The sequence below is a fragment of the Lipotes vexillifer genome, unplaced genomic scaffold (genome assembly GCF_000442215.2).
Source record: "Lipotes vexillifer unplaced genomic scaffold, Lipotes_vexillifer_v1.1 scaffold230, whole genome shotgun sequence".
Lineage (NCBI taxonomy): Eukaryota > Metazoa > Chordata > Mammalia > Artiodactyla > Lipotidae > Lipotes > Lipotes vexillifer.
Genome location: NW_006775143.1, coordinates 4,736,910 through 4,755,895, shown reverse-complemented (window position 1 = coordinate 4,755,895; position 18,986 = coordinate 4,736,910). Strand labels below are relative to the sequence as shown.

Genomic DNA, 18,986 nt, shown 5'->3' with positions numbered 1-18,986 from the left:
CCCCCCCCCCCCACACACACACACACACACACACACACACACACACACACACACACACACAGCACCAGTAAGCACACTGCTGACTCATTTTCTCCAGAAGACCCTGTGCCAGGGCAGATGCCAGCGGTTGGGTAGAAAAGTGGTGCCAGGCAAGCACCCCACAGTGGGGCCCAAGCCTTAGGTAAGTGGGCAGTGACACTGTTTGAGGCCCAGCCTCTGCCTCCCTAACCACTGCAGTGCCCCAAACCCTGTACCCTCTGGCCTCCTGCGTGCCTCCTAGCTTTGCTCCCAGCCTAGCTTCCATGACACCGTTATGGAGCATCCCTGGCCTCTCTTTCCTTCCCCTTCCTCCCTGTAGTCAGAACACTCCTCCTCCCTCGTGCTTCCATAAGCCTGCCATCCGCAAGGCTCAGCTCAACAGCCATCAGCACCCCCGATGCCGCACTGGACGGGGCTTGCCCTCCAAATGTAACCCACGGTCTGTCCCTCCCTGAGCACACTCCGCCCATTACTTTATTGGCATAGGCTCTTCCTCCCTCTCTGTGTTCAGGGACCCTCTGGATACCCCACAACCTGCCTGGCACATGAAAATGCCATTTCAGTTGATGGCGGAAATGGAAGCAAAACATAAACTCACACCCGTGGGCAGAGAGGGCACTTCAGTCAAGCCGTGCGAATCCTGCCTCTGCCCTGCGAGCTGGGGCAGGCACCTTGTCTTTCTGCTTCTCCTTTTTCTCATCTCCCAAACGGGCATCCTCATTCCCAGCCAGAAGGGTTTTTGTGAGTATTAGTGGGACTGTGCTTGTAAAAGGCTTTTAAGGACAGGGCCTGGCATGTAGTAAGTGCTCAATAAATGGCAGCTGTTATTTATATTATTATTCACTCCATCTTGAATGGATGTGTGAAACAACTGGAAAATTCTGGGCCGCATCCTATCCAGACAGATGCCCTGTCTGTGTTCCCAAGGAAGAGGTGTAAGGTGTGAAGAAAGCCTGGGCGTGGCTGTCTGGGCACATGGGGCCTGGCCAATCCATGGAGGCAGGTGGGACAGGTTCATCCCCCTTCTCTTTCTTGTGGCCCTCTGGCTGCATCCTTCCCAGCTTACTCCGTGGGATAACAGCCAAGCCCAGAGACCACGGGGCTGCTTTCCTTGTGTTTCTGTGCCCTGGGTCTCAGCTCTGAGCTCGCAGTGGATGTTCAAGTTGTGTGGGTCTCTGAGTGCCTGTATGTTCTCAGGTAACAAGGAAAGAGGAAAAACCATGCACACCGGCTGCAGGCTCTGGCCGGCCTCGTGGTCGAGGAGTAACCTCACTAGGTGTATTGGCAGAGGGCTTTTTGCAGGAGAAAGGAACACCTGGGTTCCCTTCTTGGAGGGCTGTGTGGCCAGGCTGTGTCTTCAGGGTCAGGCTCCCTAACTTGTGGCTCCCGTTTCAGCTGCCTTTTGCCGTCTCTGGCCACTGAGCTCTGGTCTGCCCGACATTCTGGAGCCTTGGCTTCGCCCAGCCAAGGCCCACGAGTCGGCGGTGAAAACAGAAGTCTGGAAGAACAAAGCTCTGAGCGAGTGCAGGCACTAAACGTTATTAGCAGTAGCCTAAACAGGATTGGAACGGGAGCAAATGAATCGGCAGGGCCTCCCTCTGGGAGCCAACTTTCCAGGCCTGGAGCTTACTTAGATGGCTGTTGGCTCCCCAGGCTGCATCTCTGTTCCTGTCGGTGAAGGCTGGGACTTTGGTGTCTGGCAAGTAGCAAGTCCCTGTAAGTCTCCGATTTCTTCTCCATTGGAGACGAGTCACACGAAAAGGACTGTCTTCTAGGTAGTGGAGTCAGATGATGTGGGTCACTGACATGCTGTGTGGCTTTGGGCAAGTCACTTCCCCTCTCTGGGCCGCAGTGGCCCATCTCTATAAAGAGGGGCTGGGACTAGAGTCTGGCCTCTAAATGATCTCAAAGGACCTTCTCCCACTCTATACTCCCGTGCTACACTTTGGCAGTTTCTGGGTCAAGTGCACACAGAATCCAGGTCTGAGAGGGTCAGTTGCATTTGTTGAGGTGAATGAAAGGGAGACAAATATTTTTGTAACAGGCCTTTTCAGGGCTGAAATTCTCGAGTTAGAAACTGTGGTGTTAGGAAGCTTAATTGAAGAGAAGATTCCGATCCCATCTCCCCTGTGAATCTTCTTTCTCCTGACCTTTAGGGATTACAGATATTGCCCTCAATACATCCTCTTATTCTCTAGAGGGTGGTCACCTTGGCATAACCCCAGCAGGAAAAACTGACCGAGAGGGATGTGCGTGGTTCTTGCACCTTCTCCTCTCCACCTGGCCTCTCTTTATCAGCTTGGGGAGCATCCTAAGAAGGGTGGATGTGACGACACAGGGAGAGACTCAAGGAGTGAGAGCTGGTGCCTGGAAAGGGCTGGGAAGAGAGGAGACCGGAAGGAAATGGAACAGAGACTAGTAAGGTTGCAGGAACACTGGAGAGCTAGGGGCAGTGTCTTCTGAGGAGGCATTCTCAGGAAAAATGAGTTCCCTGGTCCTCTAAGTTCAGGCACTGCCGACCGACGGAAAGTGCAGTGAATTTCCTTATTGCAGACTTCTCAGAGCCTTTGCTATGCAGCTGTGCTTTGGAACTACCAAGACTGGGATGTAGGAGATGGCTCTTCCCCACTAGATCTGGCCACAGTTTCCTGGAGTAGCTACTTGGTGGGTGTGGGAAATAGTACTGAAGAGCTATGTCCCCAGAGTCTTCCCATGGTGACCTTGAGGAAGCACCTACTGTCCCTAGGCCTCAGTTTTTGTCAAATCCAAAGCTGCCTGTTACTGTTCATCACGGCTGATGTGTCTGCCATTTGCTTCAAGCGGGCAGCTCATGCCAGAAGGGTCAGCCTCTACCCTTCTCCCGAGACAAGACCAGGGCCGCTAGGCACTGACCCTTAGTTATTGCTAGTGACGCGCTGGAGGTGAGGCCCGTGGAGGCAGGGAGGACAGGCCCTGTGTAAAAGGCATTCTCACAGCAGTGGCAGCAGATTGGAGAGGATGAGGAGGGAGCAAGGATTATCCAGGAGCATCCCTGGAAAATGTCAGAGGTGGGGTGGGCCTGCTGGAATTAAAGCTTTGGGAAGATACTTTGTGAAGTCCGGAGTCCTGTAATACCAGGTAACATTCATTCCTTCTGAAAAAATACTCTGAACACTTACTACATGCCTGCCAGGTGCTGGGAAAACAAGAGCGAACAAGACAGATGTGGTCCCTGCCCTTCAGGGACTTGGGCTAGAAAGGGAAACAGAGAAATAGACAATGACCATACATGGGATACCTGGTGACGTACGTGCAGCAGGCTCTGGGAAATGACACCCAGGCTAGAATCTAACACATGAGTGGAAACTGACCAGGCAAAAGAGTAGAGTAGTGTCTAGAGCACTTCGGATTAGCATGTGCAAAGGCCCAGAAGCTGGAGAAGGCTTTCAAGGGACTGTCAGCGTCTGAGTGCTGTTTCAGCTAATTCACCTTATGCTCTGAGTAACTCTCAATTGAACAATGCTTAAACAATGAGGGGAGTTATTACCTCCCATATCAAGAGGCCCAAAGGAGAAGCAGTAATAGGGTTGGCCAATTCAGCATCTCAAGTGTCATCAGACACCCACTATTTTTCCATTCTGCCGTCCTCACATGCTCGTGTGGCTTGTTACCTCATGTGCACAAAATGGCTGCAGCAGCAAGTCCTCACTCAACAACATGCAAAGGCTAGAGGAAAACCTTTTCCATGTCCCTTTGAAATTCTTTCTTAGAGGCCCTGACAGGCATCCCTCACACCTCATTGGCCACCTTTGGGTCACATATGCATGCCTAAACCAGTCACCAGCATGGCAGATTCCCAGAGTGGGCTTAGACTTATCCAGATTCATCCAGTATCCTCTGAAGTTCAGGTCTCCCTGAACTAGCAGAAAGGGGGATGGCTGTGGGTAGGTAACCATCAGTGTCCTCCACAGTGTCCAGGTCAGGATTACCATTGATCCTCATTGCAATTAAATTGGAGTACTTGGTATTAAATCAGAGGGTGTTTTCCAAGGCTCCCAGGGAGCTGGGAAGAACCCGGGACTCCAGACATGCACTCTGGCAGATGGGTTTCCTGGATTACGTGATTCCCCAGAAGCACATCATCCTAGGCTTTCTCTTGGAAATGGATCCTGGGCCCACGTGTCCCAGCCTTTGCCCTCACCACCCGCCTGTCGGGGCTCTGTCTGCCTGCATCCTAGCTGGCCGACTCTGGCCACGTGCCGCCCTCCCCTTTGCCTGCCTGGGGATCAGATGCCCCGGTGGCTTCGGGTGTCGCCAGTGGCTGCTCCCACAGGAAGGTGAAATCGGATCACTGCCTCTGCCCATCTTGGCAGGGTCCCCTGAGCAGAGCATTAACCCTTCCGGGCCCCAGAGTGCAGGGACAGCAGGGTTGGTCTAAGAATAAGAAGCACTTTGGTGGCTGGCAACAGGCCGAGCCCTTGACATGCATGAACTCATTTAATCCTCACGCCTGACTTGCAAGATAGGGAGTGTCAGCCAAGTTGCAGAGGAAGAGACAGGCTCAGGGAGGCGGAGGGACTCATCCAGGGTCATATAGCTGGTAAGCAATGGGGCCAGGTTTGCACCCGTGGGGGCCTGACTCCCCGTCGTCTCCTCTTCTCTCCTTCCCTCTCTCCCATTTCCTATCAGCATGAAGCCAGTAGGCAGATTCCTTAGCACACACTGGTCCTGGCTAAGGGGTCTTCTCCCGCTCTCCGCCGTGAGTCTGGAGATTGAGTTCTCATCTTTCCTCCCCTTTGAAAAGTTTACCTGTCATCTAAGCAGAGCAGTCTGGTCTTCCCACTGACCTTTCAGCCCTGGCTCTGCTGCCCACTGGGCCTCAAGATCTTGAGGCCACAGTACAGATGGAGAGACTGAGGCCCAGAGACGGGGAGCGGCAGGGGCTGTTCCCTCGTTGCCCAGTGAGTCGGCGGCAGATTTTGAGCTGGACCCTGGGTCTCCTGGCAGCCAGGGCAGGGCTTCCTGCCTACTAGTTCCCGCCCGGTGACCTTGGTTTATTGATCTGTGAAAAGCGAGGTTGTATTTGTACTGTGGAAGCAGGTCCTGCCCCAAGAGGCTGTGCCTGGACCCCCGGGAGCGTGGGCTGGTCTGACGGGGTCCTGGAGCCTGTGCCTCGCCTCCTGCCTCCCCTGGGCGGGACCGGGGTGGGACTGGGGCTGGGTGATCCACTCCCAACTCCCTAGCTGGACCTGGACGTGAGAGGTGGAAGCTGATGTCACATCTGCTTGTGTCTCCTGGTCTCTAGGGGGTTTCTCCTCACCTGGATCTTAGTCTCCCTTGCCTGTCACCTGGCTTCCACCCAAGGAGCTCCTGAAGGTAATTCTCTCTTCTCTTTGTCCAGGGGGAGACAAAGGAGGACAGAAGGGATCTGAGAACACAGGGGTAGGAGACATCAGTTCCCCTAATTGGAACTCAGTGCCTCGACTTTTCTCATCAGTAGAATGGAGCCAGTCATTGGCAAATTTCTCTCCGGGCTTGAAAGAATCACGTTTGATGTTTTGTGAAGGGTAGAAAGGGCTCAGTGCAGAAATGTGGAAAGGTGATGCTTTTGTTCCTCTCCAGGGCAGAATGTAAGTTACTTTGGGTCAGTAAGCTGCAGTTGTCCCTCTTTGTACAATGGGTACCCCCAAGAAGTGCTGACAAGAGGCACGAAGGCCACAGCCATCACTGCCCACGCCTGTGATCCGCCCTCCCCTTCCCGTGAGGTGCCGCTTTTTCCCCCGCTATCCCTGAGGAGCTGTCCAGGGGGCCCAGGCAGCGGGAGGCTGGCTACACCACTGCCCACGGAAACTGAAACGTCTCCCACATCTGTTTGTCAAGCGGCCACAATGCCGCTTAAAATAGCAGCCCCTCCCCCTCCTCCACGCCCGCCCGGCACGGGCAGGCGGCCGGGCACTCCCAGAGCCCCTGTGGCCTGACCTGGCCACCGGGCAGGGATTGGGCCCCTGGAAGGGGAGGGCTGTGCCCGGAAGAGACTCCTGCTGCCCAGCAACATTTTGTGCAAATGTCATATTTTCCGAGCTTGCTTTTTTTCCCCACAGAGTAGGTGAACAGCTGTCCAGAGTCCTGAGTCAGGGACTAGGGGGGTGGTGAGGAGAGGCTGGAGCAGTGTGGAGCCCGGTTTACGTAATAATACGTAAATACGTAATAAAGGGATCTTGCTGCGGCCAGCTGGCCGGGTCCCTCCATCTTGGTTTTGGGCTGAATTCATTCCCCTGTCCCCCAGCTCCTCTCCCCTGATGGGATTCTGGATGTGTCTCCACCCTGCCTTCCAACCAGTCTAGGGGCTCCAGCGCAGGATAGGATAGCGTAGTGACGAAGGAAGGACAAAGACCCGGGGGCCAGCTGGGCCTTTTATTACAAGCTGTGTGACCTTGGGCAAGTTACTATCGCTCAGTTTTCTGACCCTCCTCTGTAAAATGGGGATAAAAATGGTCAGAGGCTCCTGGAGGCTTAGCGGTGACCACCTCTGTCAGTTCCAGGTAGCAGAGTTGGGGACTTGGCCCCTGAGCTGTAGGTAGTGTGCAGGGGAGGTCTGGAGACTGCCTGGTGTCAGCTTTAAAACCCACGTGGAGGGCTTCCCTGGTGGCGCAGTGGTTAAGAATCCTCCTGCCAATGCAGGGGACACGGGTTCAAGCCCTGGTCCGGGAAGATCCCACATGCCGCGGAGCAACTAAGCCCTTGCTCCACAGCTACTGAGCCTGCGCTCTAGAGCCCGTGAGCCACAACTACTGAGCCCACGTGCCACAGCTACTGAAGCCCACGTGCCCTAGAGCCCACGCTCCGCAACAAGAGAAGCCACCGCAGTGAGAAGCCCGCGCACCACAACTAAGAGTAGCCCCCGCTCGCCACAACTAGGGAAAGCCCGTGTGAAGCAATGAAGACCCAATGCAGCAAAAAAAACAAAAAACAAAAACAAAACCCACCTGGAGAGGATGATAAGGGAAACCTCCTCGGTGCCACCTGGCCTGGCAAGTTGTCATCTTCCCTGAGGGAGTGCAAGTGGCTGTAAGTTGCAGGGTGCAGGGAGAGATGTGTGCGGGCCTGAGAGCCTCCCAGGGGCTGCCGAGGTGGGACAGGGGGCAGTGACTTGCTGTCATTACAAGTGGCTCCTCCCTTTTAAGTTGTTTATAGTGAGAAGTTTCTTACGATAGTAAGAGGCTTTCAGTGATTGAACGTATAACGTATGCTACTACTCACAGTCCTTAAACAGTGTGGTTTATTTTAGCTTAGGACTTGGGGACAGACAGGTGGGAGAAAGGAGGAATTTGAAGGGAAGTGAAGGCCCTCGGGTCCTAGGGAAGAATAAGAGTCTTCAATCCAAGCCAACGTGAAACAGCAGCCTACAGCTACAGAGTTCTTAGAACATTCTTAGCACTTTGTGGCCACCTCCAGGTCTGGTTTCCCTTGTCTTTCAGGCAGGGGAACTGAGGCCTGGGGGGCAGGAAGAGACTTGGCCAGAGGTACCTGATGCAGGGGTGGGTGAGGATAGATAATAAAGAAGACCTCCATTTCATCTCCCCACACCTCGATGAGGTAGGCACTCTTTGCAGCCTCGTTTTGCAGCAGAGAGAACTGAGGCTCAGGGTCTGGACTCACAGGTGGTCTTTCTGGCTCTAAAGTCCAGCCTTCTGACTCTAGAGCCTGCTATGGAACCATTATGCTGCCATGTTACCAGCACTCAGGTTCTCAGGTTTTTCCAGCCCATTTATCTCTCTGTCCATCCACCTGTCCATCTCACAGTGGTTGACCTAGGGTCTACTAAGAGCTGATTGCATTCAGCCCAGTGCACCCCCCTCTTACTCCAGGTGATGAGGGAGAGAGCATTCCACACTCAGGGGTTAGGATGCTGAGCTCAGAGGAGGGCTTCCCGCACACCCTGTTGCAGCGGCCTGCCTCTCCTGTCCTGCTGAGATGGAGCTCCCGAGCAGGCTTCTGCAGACACTGGCAGCTCAGCCAGCTGGAGGAGGTCGAATGACCCGATGAGAGGCAAGGTCAGGAAACCTTTCCATAAACACCCTGGAAGCCCTCCTTTCGCTCTGGCAAGCCCAGTCGGCATAATTACCAGGCGGATGTGACCTGGCCAGACCATGGTCCCATGTCCAGACGACTCGCCAGAGGACAGAGTTTGCAGGGTTGCCTTGATTACTTCCTCTGCTCTGTCCAAGGCCACACAGGGAGGAAGGGAGTCATTGGAAATGTCCTCTGCCTTCTGTGTAGACAGCAGCTCCCCCAGTCTGCTCCAGCCTGAGAGAGACTTCGGGGGTGGGAAGGAGACTGGGTAAAAACGATGGTGAAACTAGTCAGGTCCCCTGGACAGCCTTCCCAAGCTCCCGTGACATGAACATTCCTGTCGTTCCCTCACTTATGGGCCAGCTTCCTGGAGGATATGGCTTTCAAGGAAGAGAGAGGGGAAACAAACCATGGTGGGCAGGCTCTTATACCCTTAGTTCTAGCATTTGGTGATTATCATTATTTTTAATATTAATAGCTCTCCTTCAAAAGTGCTTATTTTGTGCCAGGCATTTTTTTCCAAGTGCCTTCTCATTTAATCTTCACAACGTCCTTCTGAGTTTGGTACTACTATTACCCCATTTAAAAGATGGGAAAACCGAGGCACTGAAGTCACAAGGCTAGTAAGTCGTGGGATTTGAACTCAGGAAGTTTGGCTCCAGAGTCCGTGTTTTTAGCCGCTACGGATGGTCCCTAACTTACAGTGTTTCGATTTTATGATTTTTTGAGTTGATGGTGCAAAAGTGAAAGCGTACTTCAAGTTTTTGATTTTTTTTTTTTTTCTTGCGTTATGCGGGCCTCTCACTGTTGTGGCCTCTCCCATTTGCGGAGCACAGGCTCCGGACGCGCAGGCCCAGCGGCCATGGCTCACGGGCCCAGCCGCTCCGCGGCATGCGGGATCCTCCCGAAACGGGGCACGAACCCGCGTCCCCTGCAACGGCAGGCGGACTCCCAAGCACTGCGCCACCAGGGAAGCCCAAGTTTTTGATTTTGATCCTTTCCCAGGCCAGCGATATGCAGTATGATACTCTCTCGTGGTGCTGGGCAGCGGCAGCCACAGCTCGCAATCAGCCACGAGATCACGAGGGGAAACAACCAATACACTTAAACCATTCTGAACCAGTACAACCATTCTGTTTCTCACTTATAGTATTCAACAAATTATGTGAGATATTCAGCACTTTGTTATAAAGTAGGCTTTGTGTGAGATGATTTAGCCCAGCTGTAGGCTAATGTAAGTGTTCTGAGCCTATTTAAGGTAGGCTAGGCTAAGCTGTGATGTTCCGTAGGTCAGCTGTATTAAATGCATTTTTGACTTAGGATGTTTTCAACTTACCTTGGCTTTATCGGGATGTAACTGTATCATAAGTGGAGGACGGTCTGCATATGCAGGATCACGTAGCCAGACGAGGGATTGGTTCCAGCTCTGTGCTGTCAGCCACAGCCATGGGGCAGCAGGTAGCAGCGGGTGGACTGTCCTCACCATCTGTGCAGCCGGAAGCAGGCCCTGACTGTGTCCTCTCCCCCTCTGCCCTCCCTCTCCAGATGTGGACGTCCTCCAAAAGCTGGGCCTCAGCTGGACGAAGGCAGCGGGCAGCCGGAGCCCCCCGCCCCCAGGGGTCATTCCGTTCCAGTCAGGCTTCATCTTTACGCAGCGGGCCCGGCTCCAGGCCCCCACGGCTGCCGTCGTCCCTGCCGCCCTGGGCACAGAGTTGGCACTGGTGCTGAGCCTCTGCTCCCACCGGGTGAACCATGCCTTCCTCTTCGCCGTCCGCAGCAGGAAGCACAAGCTGCAGCTGGGCCTGCAGTTCCTCCCCGGCAAGACAGTCGTCCACCTGGGGCCCCGGCGCTCCGTGGCCTTCGACCTCGACGTGCACGACGGGCGCTGGCACCACCTGGCCCTGGAGCTCCGCGGCCGCACCGTCACCCTGGTGACGGCCTGTGGGCAGCACCGGGTGCCTGTCCCGCTGCCTTTCCACAGGGACCCAGCGCTTGACCCTGAGGGCTCGTTCCTTTTTGGGAAGATGAGCCCACACGCAGTCCAGTTTGAAGGTGCCCTGTGCCAGTTCAGTATATACCCCGTGACGCAGGTCGCTCACAATTACTGTACCCACCTGAGAAAGCAGTGTGGACAGGCTGACACGTACCGGCCCCAGCTGGGACCCTTCTTCCCCCGAGACTCTGGCACACCCCTCACCTTCCAGACCGACCTTGCCCTGCTGGGCCTGGAGAACCTGACCACTGCCACGCCAGCCCTGGCGTCACGGCCAGCAGGCAGGGGGCCCAGGGTGACTGTGGTGCCTGCCATGCCCACCAAGCCCCTAAGGACTAGCAGCACAGGCCCGCACCAGCCCATCACAGGTGGAGGCCCAGCCCGGACCCTCCTGCCACCTGCCAGGCTGTCAGCCAGTGAAGGGCTGCCTCCCGTGCCCCCAGCCTCTCCCGCCAGCTCCACCAGGCCTGTCCAGCCACTGCAGAAGAGCACAGCCACCAAAATCCCCAAAAGTCACCCCACCAAGCCTTCGGCCCCTTCTCCTTCAATTGCCCCTGTCAAAAGTCCCCGCCCCACCTGGAAGGCAGCTCCGCCTTCCTTCACAAAGTCAGCCCCCCCCACCAAGAAGCTGGTGCTACCCAATTCCCACCCAGTTCCTGACAAAGTCTCCTGTCCCACAGTGAAGCCGATCCAGAGGAACCCTGTAACGCCCAGACCCCCAGCACCCAACACCCGGCCCCTACCTCCTGCTGCCAGCTCCTCTAAGAAGTCTTTTCCTCCAGTGGTCCAGGCAGAGGCCAAGATGAGCAGTCATGTCAGCGAGCTAGCCCCTGCCCGCACCAGCACACACAGACCTCCCCGACCCGCTGTCCTGCCCCCATCACCTGCCCCCAGTCCTAGAGCTTCCAGGACTGCTCGGCCACAGGCCACAGCGATGCCTCCCACCCTTGCTCCTGGTTCGGCCCCCACTGGAAGCAAGAAACCCGCTGGATCAGAAGCCGCAAAGAAAGCCAGATCCAAGAGCAGCCCTTGGAAGCCCGTCCCTCTCAGACCTGGGAAGGCAGCCAGGGATGTCCCATTTAACCATCTGACAACTGGGCCGAGCCCCAGGCAGCTGCGGCCCAGCCAGCAGACCACCCCGGCCCCGGTGCTGGCCCCTGCGCGATTCCTGTCCTCCAGCCCCCAGCCCATGAGCACTGGCTCTTCGTTCTTCCACCTGGTGGGACCCACACCGTTCCTGCTGCTGATGGGACCTCCGGGGCCCAAGGGAGACTGTGGTTTACCGGTAAGACTGGGTGGGGTGTGCCTGCTGCTTGGAGCTTGAGCGGGTGCCTGGGGCAGTTAGGCAGTTGCTCCTGGTCAGGAAGTGGAGCAGCTTAGAGCAGGGAGCTGGTTACAGGCAGGGCCTTGACTCCGACCCGGGTCCCCCATGCCTCCACCTCGGCTGTATTCATGATTGCACGTCCTGCCCCAGATTTATGATCCCCTGGGGTGGACTTGGGTCTGGTGGCCCCCTCCAGGTAAGAGCAAACCCTGGGCTTTGGTTAACCCGGGCCCCAAGGCACTCTTTGCTAGCCTCACTGTAAAGGTTGAGCGGCTTAAGGAAAACCACGAACTGACTGGCCCCAGGTGACACAGTCCCCAAAGGCCTGAGCCCTGGAACAGGGTTCCTCCAGCCCACCAGCTTGTCTGCGAGTTTCAGGCGAAGGTCGCACATGGGTAGGGCTGAGTGTGTTTTCTTTCGCCCGTGCAGCATTGTTTAAAAATGTTTAATAAGTTATTAATATTTTTTTAAATGTGAGAGATTTCTTCTAAAAGACTGGGTGACCGGCTTTTCTTGGAAGAGGGAGAGATGCAGTGGCCCGTGGGCTGCGGCTGTGTCAGGGCTGCTGCTTTAGACAGGACAGGCCCCCTCCTGTGTGTGCCTGTCCACACGTCTCCCCGCTTGGCCTTCAAACCCAGTCCTTTCATCTTGTTTCTGTTACCTGCCTGGCTCCTGTAGACATTTGATTTGTGGCCCCTGGTAGAGGAGTTTGGGGTGAGGAGGGTCAGGGTGAGTCCAAGCAGTCAAGGAAGAGAGAAAGAACCTTCCACGTGCAGGAAACGGTCTCAGGGTCGATGCCTCCGGCATGCCTGGGACTGTCTCCGGGGGCAGCGACCTTTCTGCAGCTGGACGCCAATTCCTCCGGGTGGGGAATGATAAAATGGAGTTTCCAGAAAGCTCGGGCCTCTGCTCTGTTCTCCTTCCTTGGAGATGACCACCGTGTGGGTTCCTCCTTCCCGGGGCCGGATCGCCCACCAGGCTCCGTGCTTGGGGTTAGGCTCCCCACAATGTGGAGACAGTGGCAGATACTGGGAATTCCCAGGCCTTACAAACACACTTAATGAGTTTTAATAATCATTAGGAATAATATTTATTCAGCCTGTCTCCAAGGGGACCGAGAGCCCGTTTTTATTATAACCATATTGTAGAACTTACGGAAATTGTATGCATTGCTTTGCAATTATGTCAACATTCTGCTCAAGTCCCGTGCTCTGAACTTGGCAGGGTATGGAGTGGGGAGCTGAGGAAAGCAGGAGAGAAACCCTTTTCACCCCTCCTCCAGGCTACCCGGTCCTACTCAGGCACCAGGTACCTTTGGCCTGTGATAGCTCAGCTTCCCAAGCTGTGGAGGGGTTGGCCTCACTGGCTGTGAGGTCAAAGGGGGTGAATTGTCCCCCCGCCGAGTCGGGGAGGCCAACCCTGTCCCCCAAGGCTGTGTGTGACGTGGAATGAGGGAGGCCGTGTCCAAGCCAGCAGAACCGGAGCAGAAGCAGGTTTTCAGGGTGTAGACTCTGCCGCTGGGCCTTTCGGGTGCCTGAGCCTCGTATTTTCCTCCTGGGCTTTGGTGATGTGGGTCAGCAGGAGGTGAGGCCTCCCGCCAGATCTGGTCTTGAACTTCCCCCTGATCAAAGAAGGTGCTGGAGTTGACCTGTTCAGGGGATGGGTGCTCAGGGACCACTCAGTTCACCCTCATCACTGGACGGGTAAGGAGCCTAGACACTGTGTCCAGAAAGGGCCAGGATTCACTCAGAAGCTACACAGCACGTAGGAGGCAGAGCTGAAGTGTACGCCCCAGCTCCAGACTCCAAGATCAGCACATTCCAGTCCCCCCCCACCCCCACCCTGAGTGTCTGCTCTGAGACCCTAGGACTCAGGGCTGAGAGACTGAGGGCTTCAGCGCTGTGTCAGGCCCTGTCCTTGGTCTCAAGTGAAGAGTTCAGTGTCTAAAAGATCTTCTGTTTCTATACCTACCACGTTCATGAGTTACTTCCACACACGTGGCATCTCCCTTTAGGACCTTGTAGAAACTGATCCAGGAGGGTAGGATGTGTGCACTAACCCCTCCTCTACAGATGAGAGGACCAGGGTTGGGGAGACAAAAGACTTGGCCAAGGGCACGCATCATGTTCTTGCAGGAGGAGCTGGGATGCAGCTTCAGCGAGGACCATGGCTCTTCCTCCTTCTCCAGCCCAGAACAGATGAGGGCAAGAGGGAAGACATCAGTGTGCCCGGGTGCCATCCTGCCTCATGTCCCGTGCTATCCCCTAATCCCACCCTCGCCCCAGCTCGGAACCTAGTCTCACTCCAGTAGGAACCAAGAAGCTTCTAGAAGCTTTGTCCAGTCCGCTGTGGCAAACTGGTGGCGAACTGGTCATTTATATTTCACCAGATATCAGAAATTATTCATTGAGGTGGCATCTTTGAACAACAGTGACGAGAACTCGTGTTCCTTCTGTTTTCTCTTATCCCCGCCCCAAACCCTCAGATACATTCAGGATCTAACCCCAGCAGAGCGGAAGCTGTGCTGCCCGGGACATGGGGCTTAATTGTCCCCAGTCTGGGCACACGCAGACCTGGGTTTAAATCCTGGCTCCACTCCTTACTAGCTCTGCGGTCCCGACCCACTCTAAGCTTTGGTTTCTGCAGAAGGTAATAGCTCCCACCTCCTGTGAGGAAGCCAGTTGAGGAATCTCCAGGGCTGCCTTGGAGTTTTCGATTTGCTGGGTGATTTGGGGAACTTCTTTCCTCTCCCTGGGACTGTCTCCCCTCGATGACCCAGTGTTGGGAGAGCTCCCTTCTTAGAAATGACTGCAGGACCTTTCAGAGCCTGAGAGGGTGTTCAAGGCTGTGTCTGGCCAGTTCTGCATGGTTCTCGAGGGGCACGGGACAGACTGGCAGAGGCTGAGACAGAGCTGTGGGCCCAGGCCTGCCAGGAGTTGTAGCACTGAGGGAGGGAGCTCTGTGGGAGCCCCAGGAGCAGGGGGAACATGGAAAAGCTGAGCTTGGCCCCGGGTGACTAGGGGCAGGGAAGCTGTGGTTCACAGAGGCTGCACAGAAGCTGCACAGAAGCCCCACGCCCAGGAGGAGGCGAGTCAAGGCCTTATTTATTCACGATCAGGCTGCTGGCATTTGCACGCCCTTGCACTTTTTCCAAGCGTCACCTCGGGGAGACCCGGCAGAGCGCCTGGCCCACAGCAGATGCTCCATGACTATCTGGGAGATGAATGAAGGAATTTGATCCTTACGGAAAACAGGTTGTCCTGACACGCAGGCCAGGCTCTTTGAGGTTACACAGATCTTTGCTGCCGGTGGGGTAAGGAGGCGCTTGTAGTGCAAGAGCACACAGACTTTGGATTTGGAATGACCTGGGTTTGAACCATTCCCTTATCCAGCCATCTTTTCATTCTTTCAACAAATGTTGAATGAGTGCCTTCTAGGTGCTAGGTGCTCTGTGACCTTTGGCAAGTCACTTAACCTCTCTGAACCTGTTTTTGGCCTCTGTAAAACAAGGGTATGGTACCACCTACCTTTCCAAAGTTGTGTGGGTTGTCTGAGATGAGAGACGTAAAGCACCCAGCTTTAGAATATGGGTTCCAGTGGATGTTTGTGGCTGATTGTTGATGTGCAAATGGTTGAGGTAGGGGCATTGTTGCCCTAAGAGAACCAAGAGGTTCTGGCACAGGAGGGCCTTCATGCCGTTGGCAGTTAGGAATCAGGGCTAGATCTTGAGCGATTCACCCCTTACACTGGTATCATCTAGAATCCAGGAGAATGGAGGGGCATTTTGCTTTGTCTTTGCGTATGATTTTTGAGCTCCTGCTGCGTGCCAGGCTCTGTGCTAAGCAGTTTGTGTGCTGTGTCCTGTGACCCCAGGCAGAGAACAGGGTAATCGAGGAGAGTTTAAGGAAGGCATTATTTACAGAGGTGTTGGCATCATCAAAGGAATCAACAGGGGCTGGAGAAGCACATGGGGTCCAGCGTGAATTACAAGGGGAGGGGAAGGTGTTGCTAGAAGCCAGTGAGAGTTAAAGCATGAACAGGGGCCTCGGACAGGAGCTGGGACCAAACTATAGCACGGCAAGGAGGGAGCAGGGAGAGAAATACCCCACCCACCCTCTCCTTTTACTGGAAGAAGTTTCTTGCTGGGGCCTCCCATCGACCAAACTCAGCCAGAAGCAGAGAGCAGGGAAGCCTGGCAGTGCAGCCTGAAGAGGTCAGCTTCCCAGGGCACAGAATGGATCTGGGGAGCAAATGGAGAATAAACCAGCATGCGTATACATTATCTTGGGGAAAAAAAAAAAAAGGTATTGTATTCCTATTTTACAGCTGGGAAAACTGAGACCCAGAGGCATAGGGAGATGAAGTAATCTGCCCAAGGCCTGTCCCCGTAGGCCCTTCCCTAGGACAGAGACTGGGGGAAGCTCAGTGCCCTTTGGGCTAACCTTGGGAATAATCGTGAGCTCAGATGGTTAGAGACGGGAGGGCCTTTTGAGATCTCCTGCCTCCCCCACCAAGCAGCAGGCACTGAGCAGAGGCCCAGAGAATGAAAGGTCATTGCTCAGGGTCACCTGGCTGTTAGCAGCTCACTCAGGACTGGACTCAGGTCTCCCAGATCCCAGGCCTGCGAAACCTCTCCTTGCGTGCTGCCAGGGGCCATGCCAGCCAGGACCTACTTCCTTCTGCAAGGCTTGGCAGGCGGGCTGTTGCAGCTGGACACAAGGGTGGACTTGTTTCGGGGGATGGGGTTCCCCTAGGCCTGACTGTTGGAGGCCAGGACCCTTGGGGGAAGCCCAGAGCGGCTGCTTGGCTGTTTCCATGGCTCTGTTTGCGTGAGCCCCGAGCCCAGGCCTCGTCCACCTCCCCCAGACCGGCCTGCAGCCCCCGCTCCCCTCCCCCTCAGCTCCAGGCCCTCTCAGAGGCCCCGTTGTTTGCAGCGTGGAGTGGAAAAATCCCACCCCGGCCTTGTGAATCATCCCGGAGTCACCCGCTCAGGCTTCAGGCCCTGGAAAGAAAGGGCAGCGTTTTTCCACTGCACGGTGAGCAGGCAGGGTCTCGGATCAAGCGAGAAGGGCAGGGGGCACCCAGCCTCACTGAGTGTGGGAGGGTCAGGCCTGCCTGGGGCCGCAGCTGGGCTGCTGGGCTGCCATGTCAAGGAGTCCAGCTGTGAACTGACATCACCAGGCGGGGCCGTGGGTCCTGCCTGGCACTTAGAGTCTGTTTTGCAGATGTCAAGGATGAGGTCAGACTCCAGGCTGGATGCCCCCGTTTATGGGGCAGGAGAAGTGCCAAGAGGGTGTGTCCAGGCCACTGCAGTGGTGGCTGTCCCAGGGTCCACCAGGGACGTACACCCCATGGAGACGGTCTCTCCCTGGAGCCCTGCACCAGCTTTCACCCCTCCGGGCCTTGGCCACCTTCTCTGGGAGATGGACGTGATCTCACCGTTTCTCTCCCACTGGAAAACCTAGAGGAGGAAATCACCACAGAAATTCAGGGAACGCCAGTGTTGGGAAGGTTCTGGGATAGTCATTTCACAGATGCCCACACAGGGGAAGGGACTTACCCAAGGTTGCACACCTAGTCACAACGCACCTGGCCGAGATTGTCTGTGAGGAAGCTGCCCAGGATAAGAGAACAAGTCAAATGATCCTTGGTTGAGTCCAGGCTCTACCTGTTAGCTGTGTGGCCTTGAGCAAATCACTTTGCCTCTCCGAGCCTCTCTGTGGTTTCTCATCCGTGAAAAGGGTTCAGTCATGATAAAGATACCTGCAGTAATGCTTGGCCTCAGCACCCTGCATTTCCCCTTGATTCTGGGTCACCTGGAAGAGTAGGGCCGAGGAGGACCTTCTAGGAAGGGAAATCTTTTGCTCTCCCCACAAACAGATGCTGAGGAAGGTGACTTAAAATTTTGAGTTGGGGAGTTTCCAGCAGCTTGCTTAACAGAAACAGCACTAACTTTCTGGGCGTTAACTGTGTACCAGGCACTAGGATTTGCACTTTTTACAGATTATCTGTCAGCTAGGTGCTGGTACAGCCTCATTTTACAGTTAAGGAATGAAGCCTTGGAGGCTGGAGGGAGCTGGCCCAAAGCCACACAGCTAGTAGGTGAGGGCGCCCAGTGTGGACCCAGACCCCTGTCTTATACTGTATTCTGCTGCTTCCCAGGGAGGAGCAGAGAGTAGGCTGGCCCTGAATCTCAAACCCCCAGAGGTAGATATAAGACTAGAAACTGTCCACCCAGCCCCTGGGCTCTGGATGGAAGGAATGCTGCCTGCTGCCAGTTTGGCCAGAGGTACCTGGAGGCTCAGATTGCCAGGACTTGCACTAGGTCACGCAGCAGCCTCCCTCCCTCCAGCCGGGGCTCTTTCTAGTGACCCTGGGGCCTTGGTACCCATATCTGCCTGTCTGGATCTCTCTTCTGATTTTTATTTATGGACGAGCAAGCACGTGGTGTTCACAGACCAGAACTGTGAATCAAGGCTGCCCAGCGTGAGATCTGGATTAATTACCAGCCAAATCATACTGGGTTTTCAACACCGATTTTAACTCTGGGCAGGAAACCTGGAATCTCGTTGATGGTTATTTGAAACAAATGAATTCCCCAGGCCTCACACATCCTTGAAAGCCTGGCTTCCTTTGAAGGCTGTGTTCATTTCTTTACATCAGGCACTTGGTTGATCCTCATTCACTCCTTTGGGGTAGACAGGGCAGTAGCTGTGGTAAAGGAGAACCGTGGAGACTCAGGCTGGAGGCCTTGCACCAAGTCTCCAGCTATTAAGTGGCAAGAGCAGGATTTGAACAAAGGTCAGACTGCAGTTTAGTAAGTCTGCTGGGCTGACTTGCTTCCTATGGGAAGGGAAGAGAGGTGAGGCCAGACAGGTGCTCCCTGAATGCCATGATGGGGTTAGGCCTGTCTCTTGTGGGAAATGGGGAGCCATTGAATGTTGTTGAGCAGGGGGAATGCCTTGGGAAGGTGAACCAGGCTGTGTGGAGGAAGACTGGAGGGGGGAGAGGGTGGAGGCAGGGAGACAAGTGAGCGGGCTGTTGCAGGTTCTCAAGGCGTGGTGATGAAGGTTGGACCCGGCTGTGACCACTGGAATAGATGGAACACTTGAGTGACGATTGCATACTAGGCATTGTGTTATATGTTTACCATCTCATTTCATCCTCGCGATAATCCAATGAGGAGGGCGTTATTACCCCATTTTGTAGGCACAGGCTGGTTAAGGAACTTGCCCAAACCCAGCTGGTAGGTGGTAGCACTGGGATTTGAACCCAGGCCTGTCTGATGCAGCAGTCTTTGCTTACACCCTTTATGCTACACTGCCTCTCCGTGGTGCAGAGATGTTGGTGTGACCTTGGACAAGTCCCTTCTCTGCTGAGGCTCTGCAGATAACTTGGCTGAACTCTGAGATCTCTTGCTGTTTTATTTCATCAAACATTTGGCTGAGCCTTGGGGAGAGAGAGATGACTCATATCCCACTAGTTCCTTTGAGGAGACCATGGTCTAGTGGGAACGACGGGCTGCTAAGCAGATAATTCCCCAAATATAATACAGTGGCCTTTAAAGCAGAGGGAAAG

At 55.0% G+C, this 18,986-nt stretch overlaps 1 protein-coding gene across 1 annotated transcript in view; it reads left to right on the top strand.

Moving 5' to 3' along the window:
* Positions 1-18,986, top strand: part of COL27A1 (collagen type XXVII alpha 1 chain) — a 146,393-nt gene that overhangs the window by 1,242 nt on the left and 126,165 nt on the right. Inside the window, exons 2-3 of the mRNA XM_007449735.1 lie at positions 5,324-5,394; positions 9,637-11,369. Coding sequence (XP_007449797.1) covers positions 5,324-5,394; positions 9,637-11,369 — 1,804 coding nt within the window. The remainder of the gene's footprint in view (positions 1-5,323; positions 5,395-9,636; positions 11,370-18,986) is intronic.